Raw genomic sequence first — 14,638 nt, 5'->3', positions numbered from 1 at the left:
ATGGTCTTTCTCAGAACTCAGTCTCAGACAAATGAACTAAATCCAGGCAAAGAACAGTCTTCTAGCCTGGTGATTATACTGGCTGTCAACACTGGTGGTTCCCTCTCTTGCCAGTAGAGACCCTCATCCTCCAGATACTTTTCCTGAAGCAGGAATGTCCAAATCCAGCTGCCAAATCAGGTGCTCACTGTTTTGTATTCCTGTGGGTAGCATCCTCACTGTGAGGCGGCATAATGCCATCTAGCAGCTACCAATGCAACATCAGGGAGATACCCCATCTCCAGCATAACTTTGAAATAAATTTATCATGTTTTGGTTTAGGAACATAGCTAATCATTAAGAATGAGCATTCCTAAGTAAACAGCCTCCAACATGGGTTATTTTCAATATTGTAAAGGCCTTTGTACATTGATGGTCATATCTATTCCTTATAACAGTCTGTGGGAAAATAAGAACAAAGTTTTATCTCCCCATTCATGGCCAAAAAAAGTTGACTTCAGTTTCTGATTTATTCATAGTTATGACATATGACTTTTTCCATCTTGCACAGGTCTGGTCTCTTATACTTGCTTATACTGAATCCTCATTTAGTCATCCATCCAGTCTTTCATTCAAGAGATCTTTAGCAAATACCTGTTAAGTTCCAGATATTGTACACTTTATACAAAGAAGCACTGAGATGCTAAAAAAGAAGAGATGCCATTATTGGAAGATAATTTGAAATCTAATATATTTAGTGACATAAAAAAAGGCTAAATGACCTCATATTATAAAACCATATATTATAACTGGAAGGAAACCTGAAAGAACTCCTAACTCATTGCCATCATTTTATTAAAGGATAAAACAATATAGAAAGGAAATTGTCTCAACTAGAGTAAATGAATTAGTTTGTATTTTGAAATGAATTACTGTAAGTCTAGAAGCTGGTGTGACAGATGCACAACCTTACGATTTCCATGGGTTGGACTTTGATTGTGATATACTTATATATGCTAGTGTCTTATTGGCAAAATCAAATCATTTCCTGGAGTAAACTCTTCCCTATTAAAATCCATGAGAAATAATGCACTTCTAATTTTCTTCCTATTACTTGCAGTTATAGGACCCAGGTAATCACTCTCTTGTTATTTTTCTGGCTTGGTTTCACTCCAAGACCATACTTGTCACAGTCCATTACTTTTTTCACTATTCTATTCCTCTTCAAAGGCATAAATTGCATGCATTTCATAAGTTCAAATGCCTGTGATGTGAAAAGTAGGTCCTTCATGTCTGTAGGTCCCTTATATAAAAGAACACAATTACTGAGATAACAGCTTATCATAACGACAGTGGTTGGAGATTTGATCTTGAAACACACATACACACACACACACACACACACACACACACACACACACACAGAGGACGGAGGTATATGTAGAATTCTCCTATAGGAGCACACTCAGCTTTCATCATAATAGGGGAAGAATATATCAAATTACCCTTTGGTCTCACACTATATATTGTGTTCAGAATATCAATTTTTTTATTACTGACTGACTCACATTTACGGGCTTAAAACAAAAACTCAAAAACTGCTTTCTAAACTCATGATCCTTTTATTAAATATTCATGCCTGAATTGTCAAAACAATTGTTCTCTACCTTCAGTAGACTGCAGCTACTCAGTTGTGTACAACTAGTCATTGGTCTGACACAATGATTCCAAGAAGACACCAATGATAGTACCTACACAGAGATGGTCAGAAAGCTGTGTCCCATTGACCAACATGCTCATTTTGGGGGTCTCTCCATTTGGTCCTTGATTAGCTTGACCAGGCTGCTCAGAAGGTTCTCTGAGCACTAACTGGTACTTTTTCAGGAGACAAAGGGTGGCAACTGCTGGCTACTTAAGTTCTAATTGCATAAATGGGGTATGTCTATTCTATCACATTTTATTAATAAAAGTAGTGGTAGGATCTGCTGGCACTCAAAAAGATAAACAGCCTCCTGTCTCTATAGAAATTTTGATTACAGAATATGGTTTTCATTTGCTTATTTTTCTCAAATGATCCATGTTACAACAAAAGGGATCACATTCCTTATAGAGCTTGTGAAGAAACATTTTGGAATACAAAATTGACCTTTAGAACATAGTTACTTAAAATTATTTTTTAGTGAGTTTATCTTAAAATTTGAACTCATTTCTAAATACTTCACCGAGGTATATGTTTTGTTGTTTACTTTGATAATTACTGTTTTCTTTTTTTTTGCTTTCTTGTGGGATGATTATAGGGGATGACTTCACATAAGGTGCTATCAGTGTCTTATTTCATGGTGTATGTACAATGAAGGTACAGAAGAGGGAAAGATCATTTTGCAAGTTGCTCAGGATTTCAATTATAGAAATTTCCCCATATGTGCATTCTGTGATTGAATAGAGTCATAGAAAACAATCACTAGACTGTTGTCAAAAGGGCATGTAGTATTTGAACTCTATAAACTCTTGTTCTAATGAAGAGGATGAATAAAAGTGCTATTTCCTGTCTCCTAAAATTAGTGTCTTCAGGACCACTGTCCAGTATGTACCTAACAATGAGATTATTTCTTTTCTTTAGTGTACAATAACCTTGGTAGAATGAAGGTTCCTTTGGGAAAATATTACAGAAAGATTAACAGTATTATTTTTGACAATGTGCAAATTCTTTCTTAAGGAGCGGATTTGGGGTGTACACTTCCAGGTACAATTTTGTATAAATAAGCTCAGACAAAGCACTTAATGTTTCTAGTCTCATTTTCCATTTATTTCATGGTCCAGACCTTGCCCAAGAATCACTTATATCTGTGAATTTGATATTTTGCCAGTGTAGGTTCCTTAGCAATTCCTCTTGGAATAAATTGCTACCTTGATAGGTCTTGACTACTTGTTTGCTCCTGTGTGTGTGTGTGTGTGTGTGTGTGTGTGTGTGTGAGTGTGAGTGTGTGTGTGTTGAAGGTGACAGTTTGGGTGACTATGATTTAATCTGAATGTGTAGTAAATTGTCTTATTAAATAAGAGGTTCAAGTACACAAATAAATCCAGCTTAGCCTTGGGCAACTGCATATCAATCACTTGAGCTTAGGATTTCTTCCTAACCATGTGACAATGAAGCTTCTAGCTAGAAGTATTTTGGGCATTTATTATATGAGAGAGAAAGAGAGAGAGAAAGAAAGAGAGAGAGAGAAAAAGAGAGAGAGAGAGAGAGAGAGAGAGAGAGAGAGAGAGAGAGAGAGAAGTTGGCAATGAGTACAAAAACTCTAGTAACCCAAGGGAGGACAATTAGGACAAAGGGTGGGCAATAAATGCCTTAAAGCTCATTCTTAACATTGTGCAAGATTTATCAAGGCCAAGGTTGGCAGGTACATCTCTATTTACACCAATGTTTGTCATTCTGCATTTGTAGCAAATAGGGAAGTTGCTTACTTCCTTGATATAAGACAAGAAAATAAGTATCTCCAGTTTCTTTGTATTGTATTTGGCTTTGATTTTAATTTTCCTCTTTTTCTGAAGCCTAGGATCAATTTTTATTTGGATTAGAATCTAGCGGCTCAGGGGGTTGAGTCAGATATAGAATTCAGTTCTCACTATCTTTGTGGATAGGTCTTCCTTTTATTTTTAAGCTTCCTTCAGAAATGTCTCCCCATACTGCAGCCCACAGCTCAACCTTACATCCAGCCTGTACATGGGTAAATTATAACCTCTGTGTTGTGACAAGTCACTAGTGACCATTAAGGCACCCTTCTTCTTTTCTGAGCATCAGTATTTCATAATGTAAAATAACATGTTTAATATTTCCTTTACCCAGCATAAGACAAAGAATAACAGTGAAGATCAAAGTTAAGTATGAAACAAACAAAAGACATTATAGTTTTGATGGTGATATAATATGACCCCAGGTGATTATCTACTTAGTGCTATTATTATGAGCATTTTAAGGGATTTATTTTTGCAAATGCCTTATATAATTATTTTGTTCATACAGCAAGGACAAACCACTATATCATGTAAGTGTATAACAAGATGAAATTTTATTCATTTTACATATGTAAATATCAACAAGACCAAGTTGGGACTGCAATGACTACTGAGACAATCCTAATGTATGCCCTTTTGCATTTTTTTGTTGTGTACATGTACAGATGGTATGGCTGGCACACATATGTTAGTATGTTTACTTTGCTAAATACTTCAGCAAATCGTATCCTTCCTGTCTTTGCTGGAACCCATTTCTTTCCCATCACTGCACAAGGAAGTTGCATTTGTTATGTCTTTGCCAACATTTAGCATTTTCCTTTGAGTTTCTTTCTTTCCCTCCTGTCTTTTCTTCCTTCCTCCTTCCTTCCCTCCCTCCTGCCCTCTCTCCCTGCCTTCCTTCCTTTCTTTTGGCCAATATAAACTATATTTTAGATGTTTCTTTGAGTTGTATATCATTGAAATTTTGACTTATATCTTAATGATAAACAACAGTTAAGTTTCACAGGCTTAGTAGCATTTTTAAATAACCACTTTGCTAAATGAACTGGCTGCTTCTATCATTTGCCCATGTTTCATTTTTGCTGGTGACTTGTTCTTATGAAGGTACAGTACTTTATATGGTGCCTTAAAACATTCAAAATTTTACAACAAGATGCTATAAACTATGTATTATCTACATAATTAAATCTATTTATCTTTGTTATGAAGGCCTAGAATTCCAAGACCAAGAAATCCACACAAATGTCTAAGGAGGAATTTCTGGTCTCTGTAACTGTGTCTTCTCATGATAGATGGCTTCAGGGAACGCTTTTGGTCCCTATGCATAAAAACACTAATTTCACTCCTAAGGACTCCATTCTCATTACCTTATCACTTCTCACCACCCCTATCATACACACACACACACACACACACACACACACACACACACACACACACCATCTCTTTGAAAATTGAGATGTCAGTTGGTGGATTTGAGGGACACAAATAATCTGACCATGGCTTGGGTTACAAATGAATTTTATTTTTGGCTGGAGGTATATTAATTCACTGTGTTGTCTCTAATTTCAGTACTTTTGTGGGTATGAATAATATTAGCATTGTTCTATTAACCAATATTTTCCCTCTATGTTAAGTGCTCTAAAGAAATATCCTGCAACTCTAATAGCTTGAAAATATTTGTTTTCATGTTTTGTTATTTCCTTTTAGTTCTTGCTGCTATTTATTTTTCACATATCTGTGATGATTTGTCTTGATTTGGTGGAGTAGAAGCTATTGTTTTCAAAATTCCATTGTTTAATATCTGTAGTTAACTCATCAATCATTGAATTTTTCTTTCCTTCTTCTTTTTTTTAAGTTATAATTACTGGTTTCAAAGGAACCATTTACCTTGTGAGCTCAAGGGGAGCACTACCCTTGTTTTCACAAGATCCTGAGCATCTATCTACTGCAAGACTGAAACGTCTGTGCATTCTTTTATCTGATGCTCAGAATGACCTTGCAAAGGGTATGCTATTATTCCACTCTATACTGGAGACAACAGAAGCTTAGAAATGACATGAGATTAGTTCAAGGTTAAATAATGTACTCATTAAGTTTCAATACCATTTTTTCTTCTTCTCTCAGTCCAATGCCCATGTTTAGTCTAGCTTTCTTTTAAAAGCATTCTCATATCAAAGTTCATTTGAATTGCGAAGAATGAGCAACCACTGAAACCAGAGTATTAGACTCTAATCAACTGGGCTGTTCTAGTAATACAGAAGAATATTTTCATGTGGGACATTTGAAATACATGATTATTCTTTGCCCTAAATAATAGTAATAGCTAATGCTTACAACTTCCTTGCACTGAAAACTCTCAAAAGGTTTTCAAATTCAAGACAGCTCTTAAGAAAAAGTGCAAAGTTGTACTATATTTCTCATTTGGCAGAAAAGAAAGCTGAGAATAGAATTGGAGAAATGCTTGCATGGATAGCATAAATATCTGGGTTCTATCACTGGCTCCCACCAAAAAAAAAAAAGTAAAAGAAAAAACTTCATTATTAATTCATGCTTGTAATCCCAGCACCCGACATACAGGGAGAGGTGAATCCTATCAGCTCAGTGTCTATCAAGTCTACAGGAATCATTGAGCTTTCTTTCTCAGTGGGACACACTGCCACAAGAAACAAGATGGTGGACTCCTGAGGACTCCTGAGGCTTCCGAGTGCATGTTTAACACACACACTCAAACTCATACGTGGAAGTGTGTGTACAAAGAAAGGAAGGAAGACTGAGTTTCAAACAGTTTGTGACTCAGTCAATGTCAATATCTAAGACCAAATAGTGTTAGTGCGAATGCAGTTCTTTAACTGACTTCTGCATTATTATCATCCAAAGCATTGACCTACATGGCAGTTGTCTCACTTCAAGGTTAAAACAGGCCATTAGGCTATGGTTAGTGCCTTTTCTCTTTCTTGGCATGAGGCTTTTATTTTCCTGCCTATGTGCTGCCCAGGACAAATAGCACCCTCTGACAGATTCAACATGGGAGAACCTACTGCTTTCAGTCGTTCTTGCATCTCTGAGAGGCTCTTGCTGTTTCCATCATCTGCTTTCAGTACTTCTATGCCCCAAAGCAAAACTCTGAGTTTGAATATGCAGCTGATGTTGCCTGTCACCTCCTTCCAGACACAGAACAGTGTAATTGCAAAAATTGTTTCATAATCCTCCCCAATTAAGTTTTTGACAACCTAATTTGAAAGACCAGTTTGGATTTTGACTTTGCAGCTTGCCTTTTTCCTCCTTCCATACTTACACCTGCCTCCTGCAAGCATACTTATTGCTTTCACTCCATAGTTCCAAACTAGAAAATGTCCACAGCAGGGCATGAACCCACACAACTGCTCTTTAGGTCTTTACTTCCTCGTTGTTTTGTGCTACTCAATGAGGTTCTGTCGTTCTGTGGAGAACTGAGGAAGTGACACAGGTTGTTAAGGCCATGGAAGGAACTAAAATAGGGCAATGATTAAAAGATAAATATATGTTCATGGAAAAATGATGAACAGAGTGAGCCTGGTGGCTAGTTATAATTAAGACTGATATAGCCATGAACCAGTACTCCAGACATCTCACACTACATGCATGTGAAGATTTAATCAGCCCCATTCTTTCAGAACTGGCAGGAGCAGAGCTGAACCCCCCCCCCACGGCACACACACATACACACCCAAATACACATACACACACATATGCACATGTGCATACTGTGCAAAAAAACAGTGCATATCAGACACCTAGGAGTATAGTACTTATCTCTCAGTTTCAGCCTGTCTTCTGCCCAATATATACTTTAAAGAGCCATGCAGACTTACCTAGACAGCCATTACAGGATCAAAGAAGCACCTAGGAAGACACATGGGACATAAGTAAAATAATAATTTGAATTCCACTTTCTTTTTTTTTTTTCATTTCCTCTCCACTTTTATAAACATACTTCTATTAAACAAATAGGCCATAAGGATTATAGTTTTCTATTTTAGCCTAGAAGCATTCCCCCTCCCCATCCTCTTGGCACTAAATTTGTGTGATCTTCCCTAAAATGCCATGGGCCAGGCACCACATTCCCAGCTTAGACAAAACCTCCAATTAAAATCAGCAGGGAGGTTGCTTGAATTAGGAATCCCAGCCAGGGCTCCCCAGCCTGATGGTTCTGAAAGGGAGATGTGAGCCTTTAAACAACAGGATAGGAAGCCCTGGGTGGCAAAGCCTCTGTCCTCCAAATGACAAGGGACTCATGCTGTGTCACTAGGAGTCCTGTCAGGTTGCCAGAACTTCCTGGCTGAGGCAAAGACAGGGCCCTGCAGGGAAGCAGCTGAGATGTCTCCAGGGTTCTGAGAATGGTTTAGATCCACTCCCAGGTTTAGAGGTCAAGCAAAATATGCTATGATCACTGAGAGTGAGCTAAGATTCTATTTAGAGATTTAGAACTCTGGCCATGTCTTTGCTGTGTGACCATGAGTAAGAGACAGTCCTTCTCTGGCTTCAACAACATTGTCAGTGACATGGGAATCAGAAACAAATTCTATCTCATGTGAGTAATGTGATGCTGAAGAGATAACTCCTGTGATCTTGGAGGTACTGCAAAGCATTAGCTGGCCACATCATCAACCCAGTGGCAGGGGTGTTGAGTTCCAAACATGATAGAAATTGACTGTTAATTTGAAAGATTTTTCTTAGAAATTCTCTGCTTTTATCTGAAGCCACTGTGGGTGCTAATCAATAAAGCACTGGATTTTTACCAGTTTAAAAGTGAATATTCAGCTTCCTGTCCTCCTTCCTCTTTACCCTCTTCTACCCTCTCTTTTTGGTCCTTCTCTCCCTCCTGTTCTCTCCCCTCCCTTCACTCCAACTCAAATCAGACTGAAGTGATGGATGAGTCGGACAGATAGATGCTGATTTGGCTAAGAATGGAAGTGCTGTAGCTGGATCCCAAGGGACAAAGAAAAGCATTTTAAAAAATGGTTCTAGCTACTTCACACTGACTACATAACATGGGTCTGTGTGAGCACTAGGAGACCCTCCCATAGAGAACTAGAGAACAGGCATATTAAGCTCTTTCCCTGTCGCCAAAGTTGAGGTGGCTGTCATCAGTAGCCTGGGAAATGGTTATTTATAGATCCCAGTTCCACCTACCCTTGGTCCTTATCCTCTGCCTGTGCACTCATCAGAGAGTTCCAATTATCTGTGAACAGAGAAGAGAGACCCTGGGAGGTTCAGAGAAAGCAAGGCGTGTGATAATAGTTCTTACATGCTCAAACTTTCTGTATTTCCCCATTCTTTTTATTTGCTTCCCTTCTTGTGGCTACTCCTTCCTCCTTTTTCTCCTTACTCCTGTAATATCATATTGTGGTACATAGCACAAACTATCTCCATGCTAGGTGTACAAAGCTTGGTGTTCGAATGGTGTTACCTCACTTCTCAAGTCCCTATTATCTTCTGCCCACACCAGGGTGGTGACATGTGATACTCATATGAAGACTTTATATCAACACTCAGAATCAACACCCATGATACACAGTAATTTATCTGGCAAGGCATGGAATCCCTCCACAGGCATAGGGTTCCACCTGCAGTGGCAGTTTTACTATTCAGATCACTGGGTGGAAATGGAGAAGCTATAAGAGATTATTTTGATTAAGTGTGATTCACTGCTTGAAGTTGCTTACATTTAAAAAAAAAAAAACTCAGTGAGAGTATATACATACACTTACACTCCTGCACACACACACTAGAAATGGGTTGAGCCTGTTTTCTCATGTTTTAATTTTCTTAAAATGAATTATTGAAAAGAAAGAGGATGCTCACTGACTTTGTGGACTAGGAATCACTGATAACACTTCACATTCCCTCTCGTGTTGCTACTCTTGTATAAATGAAAGGGGGGGGGGATCACTAATTCATGACCCAGCCTAGAGCTCTCCACTGTCCACATTCTCTGAATCTTGTAACCCGTGATATTTGAAATTATTTCTATCCTGCCCACTTTGGTTGTAAGATAGCTTCTGCACAGTAGCTCCCATGTACCCTTCTGCCCATCATCTCCAACATGAAGTCCTTTTTTCCTCTCTGCCACCCCACTTTTCCCTCTATTTCCTCTTTCTTGGGCCTAGTACTCCTTATACCCCTCGTTCACACCACTTCCCTTCTGAGTCCTCATGCTGTATCATTAATGCCTCCTTTGATACAGCCCACAACCTCCTGATTATTCCAAGCTCAGGAGACGCAGGTGCCATGCAGCCTGCTAATGTGTCTCAGAGGGCCTCTGTCCCCAATCCCTCCAGCCTGACAAGGCTGGAATCCTAATTCCCCAGCAGCCCCCTTGCTTGTACCAGCATCACCAGGAACTTTCATCTTTTTATTTCCCTCACTGAGGATTCTGAGAGCTCCACCACAATGAAGCATTGATAGGAGGAGTGGGGGCTGTGGTCCCTACAAAGGGTCCCAAAGATGAGACACGAGAAAGGGGGCGCTCTACGGGGTTATAGAATGCCTTGCAGATGGGAACAGAAGCGCTCTAAATGGGGTACTGTGCTGTCACTTGGAGAGGGAGTGACAGGGGCAAGTGTGGGCCATTTGAAAGAGGCATTTTGAAATAACACTCTTGTCAGATGTAACCACGCAATCGCTGCCGCGTGGAGGGCCCCTGCAGCTCGCAAAAAATATCAGATGACTCATACCCCAATATTCAATCAATGTTCTGATTTGGGAAGTAAGAGCCACACAGCTCATTATGATTCTTGCTCCATTTCCTGAAAGCTGGCCCTGCTGTTCTCCAGGCTGTAATAGGATTGGTCTCACGAAGCAGAGACCAGAGAGGCCTGCGGCTGTGGGCTGTGTGGGTGGATGGTATGGAAAACTAATACTGCAGTCCTGAGGCGAGAGGGAGACGTTTGTTTTCCTTCTTCTATTTTTTTTTTTCATTTTGTTAATAAAACTTAGGAAGGGAAATATTACTATTCTTTCTTCATTCATCCAGCAAACATTTATAGACCTAGCTAGATCGTGTGCTAGGTGATGGGGATGGAAGCCCCACCTGCTAAACCTGAGGAGCTGTAGAAGAAACTAGAAATGAGGCAAATGATTCGGATGAAGTACCTTTGGGCGTTGTGAGGGAAGTTTTATTTCCAGGTGGAAATGGTTATGTGGATTAAACAGACAGCTTCAGGGAGCTAATTATTCCACCATTTTTCTCAGCCGATAAACAACTCATTTAAAGCCTAAGCCAGCCAGGCAACCATTTCAACAGTATCCATTTTCAAATGACTGTAACAAAATGGCTTCCTTTACACTTCAGAGAGTCCCAGAGAGTGTCTCAGGACCTTCAAAGGAAGAGCTTATTCTCTGAGATATGAGCATTGTGTATCATTACATTTTTTTTTTCATAATTGCTGTATGCTAGACTTTTCTCAGCACTTTAAATATATCGTCTCAGCAACCCTCTTGTAGCCTCTTGAGAGAGACTTTTTTTTAATCCCCATTTTAGCAAAGAATATGAAAGGAATCAAGAGATGCAATGACTCACTCCCACTCCCAGGATAGGATCTCTCTCTCTCTCTCTCTCTCTCTCTCTCTCTCTCTCTCTCTCTCTCTCTCACACACACACACACACACACACACACACACACACACACACACACACCCACACACTGCTTGTTTGCTTCATTTTCCCCTGATTTCAGTTCTGCCTGAACCAACAATATCCATGATCTTCAGCCTTAGACCTGACTGCCTCTCCAATAAATTTGGGAGTTTATGATTTGCTGAGTATATGATAAAGCCGACTGTTAATATATCCCACTGCTAGATGTAGGACTGCTGTTTACAGCTTCATAGTCCTGGAAGATCACAAATTATGTATGGGCTCTAACATAATCACCAGTGATATCATCACAGCCCTTGAATGTAGTCTTAAGGCAGGATTGTTTCTTTTTAAATTCTGCATTGTTGGCAAAACCCAAAGCAAAGTAAGTGTGACAGGAGACTTCCATTCTCAATGGTCCTGTGATTGTAAGTCATCAATTAGCCTGGAGCATCTATGGCCATGTTTATAAAATGAACTGGCAATTCCTTTGCAGGGAGAACAAGAGCTGAGTTTATTGAGTCCTTAATGCATGCCAAATTTAAAGCTAGATTTCACATAAAAATTCATGTAACACAACAGCTATGTATGATAGAAGGAGTGAGTGGGAAGACTAAGGAAACTGTCCACTGTCACCTGTGTTTATGAGGAAAAGAGCCACAATTTTAAGATGTCTCTGATGATGCTTGACTCTCAAGCCATTGTCTGGGTGTTGTTGGTAGGCATAAGTGAAAAGCTGGAAGTAAAAATGCCCTGCTGCTAGGTAGGTATACAGGCCTGTTTGTAAAATGGAAGAGAGACAAGAGGTGACTTCCACAGAAATGGGAAAAAATGAGAGGCCTCTAGGCTGATTGCCTTCCACATTTTTATGTTGTATTCTGCTGCTTCTGATCAGCTTATGAATCTGTCTTCACTGTTTTAGTGTCTGAAATCTGGGTATAGTCACTGGTATCATTCACAGTGTGGGAGGCGATGGTCATGGATTCTAAAGATGAAGTTTGCAATAGAAATGCCACACAATTGAGAATTTAGTAGTTTGAAAATCAGAGGAACATATAGATTTATTTCATTTTATGAATAGCCACTGTGAGAATCACTCCAGATGATCCGGGCAGAAGCACTCAGGAATTCTAGATTGTGATGCAATGAAGCTTTGTTGTGTTGTTGTCATGGTTGGACATTGCATAACCTCATCAGAGAAAGGTATGGAGAGCATTAAATTCTCTGATGATTGTATTTAAAAAAAATGACCCTCAAATATTTCCCATGAGGAGGATTCATGGTTTGTTCTCACCCAGAAAATATTTTTATGCTTAGACACTGTGTTTCCCAAAGCAAATTTCTCAGAATGAATGGACACCCCAAATTTAGTCTAGCCCCTCCTCTTTAAAGAGGTCCACAGAGAACATTAGAAATGTAATGTACAGAGTGATACAACTGCTTTATGGCATTATGCATGATAACAATGTATTTATTAATACATGTTCACATTGCATTCTTTTATAAATTATTTTGCTTATTCCTCTCTCTCTCTCTCTCTCTCTCTCTCTCTCTCTGTCTCTCTGTGTGTGTGTGTGTTTGTGTATGTGTATTTTCACACTTTTATTGGTGTGACTATAGCTGGGTTTACCTGCACATGAATGTATAAACGTGGAAGTTAGAGGTCAAACTTGGACATTGTTCTCCAGGAGCCATCAATTTTGTTTTGTGAGTGGCTCTCATTGGGTCTTAGTGCTCTCCAGTTAGGCTAGATTAGCTGGCAAGAATCAGCCATCCTCTTATCTTTACCTCCAAAACCTGGGCTGCTATGCCCAGCCTTTTACACCGATACTTGGGATTTAACTTAGTTCCTCATACTTGAAGGGCAAGAATTTTAGCAACTAACTCATTCTTCTAACCCTTCCTTTCATTCTTTGGGAGGCTCCAAATTGCATGGTCAGTTGAGTTAATGCACTTCACATCCCCATTCATAGTAGTTAACCTTTTCCATTTTACTTCTTTTTCCCAGGACAATTCAGCAGTGGCTTGCAAGAGTCCAGTCACTTCTCTACTGCAATGAGAACGGGTTCTGGGGAACCTTCCTGGAGAGCCAGAGGAGTTGTGTGTGCCATGGTAGTACCACACTGTGCCAGCGCCCCATCCCATGCATCATAGGTGGGAACAACAGCTGTGCCATGTGCAGCCTGGCAAACATCTCCCTCTGTGGCTCCTGCAATAAGGGCTACAAGCTATACAGAGGCCGCTGTGAACCACAGAACGTGGACTCTGAGCGGAGTGAGCAGTTCATCAGCTTTGAGACCGACCTCGACTTCCAGGACTTGGAACTCAAGTACTTGTTGCAGAAGATGGACTCACGCCTCTATGTTCACACTACCTTTATCAGCAATGAGATTCGCCTTGATACATTCTTTGACCCTCGGTGGCGCAAGCGCATGTCTCTCACTCTCAAGAGCAACAAGAACCGCATGGACTTCATCCACATGGTGATTGGCATGTCCATGCGTATCTGCCAGATGCGCAACAGCAGCCTGGACCCCATGTTCTTTGTCTATGTTAATCCTTTCAGTGGCAGCCATTCAGAGGGCTGGAACATGCCCTTTGGGGAATTTGGCTATCCGCGTTGGGAGAAGATCCGTCTGCAAAACAGCCAATGCTACAACTGGACTCTCTTGCTGGGTAATCGGTGGAAAACTTTTTTTGAGACTGTCCATATTTACCTGCGTAGTCGGACTCGGCTACCCACCCTACGTAATGACACCGGCCAGGGCCCCGTGGACCTGTCGGATCCCTCCAAGAGGCAATTCTACATTAAGATATCCGATGTGCAGGTGTTCGGGTACAGCCTGAGGTTCAATGCTGACCTCCTTCGAAGTGCCGTGCAACAAGTGAATCAGTCCTACACACAGGGTGGTCAGTTCTATTCCTCTTCATCCGTGATGCTCCTCATGTTGGACATTCGGGACCGAATTAATCGCTTGGCCCCTCCTGTGGCCCCAGGAAAACCCCAGCTGGACTTGTTTTCCTGTATGTTGAAGCACCGCCTGAAGCTGACTAACAGTGAGATTATCAGGGTGAACCATGCCTTGGACCTCTACAACACTGAGATCCTCAAACAGTCTGACCAGATGACAGCCAAACTCTGCTAACCCGGGACCCTTTGCTGTGGACTTTCCCTTTCTGTTGTACACATACAACAGAATAACACAAAGCAAAACAAAACACACACACACACACACACACACACACACACACACACACAAACACATATTTGTAAAATGTAATTAATACTCAAAAGAAAGGAGGAAAAAATCTTTATTTGTTGGAAACTAAAGTGTTCTAGCAACTGTATAAAACTGTGGGGCATGTCTGTTACTACTATATTATGTCATGAAGAAGGGTCTCGGACTTTTTTTGAGCTTTGAGGTGGTGGCTTCTTGGGCCTCAGGTATTGTGTGGAGGTTGGGGGGGAGAAGGGGAAAGCATATGCAATGAATTGTAAAGACCTCTGCTGTGCAGGTGCTA

The 14,638-nt window shown here is 40.2% G+C and overlaps 1 protein-coding gene across 1 annotated transcript in view; it reads left to right on the top strand.

Annotated features, from left to right (window-relative positions):
• The window catches only part of Brinp1 (BMP/retinoic acid inducible neural specific 1), a 185,766-nt gene extending 171,432 nt beyond the window's left edge, over positions 1-14,334 (top strand). The window contains exon 8 of the mRNA XM_051188034.1: positions 13,125-14,334. Coding sequence (XP_051043991.1) covers positions 13,125-14,262 — 1,138 coding nt within the window. The 3' untranslated portion in view covers positions 14,263-14,334. The remainder of the gene's footprint in view (positions 1-13,124) is intronic.
• Positions 14,335-14,638: the final 304 nt, after the last annotated feature.

The sequence above is a fragment of the Phodopus roborovskii genome, unplaced genomic scaffold (assembly GCF_943737965.1).
Source record: "Phodopus roborovskii unplaced genomic scaffold, PHOROB, whole genome shotgun sequence".
Lineage (NCBI taxonomy): Eukaryota > Metazoa > Chordata > Mammalia > Rodentia > Cricetidae > Phodopus > Phodopus roborovskii.
This window is presented reverse-complemented; position numbering and strand designations above follow the sequence as displayed.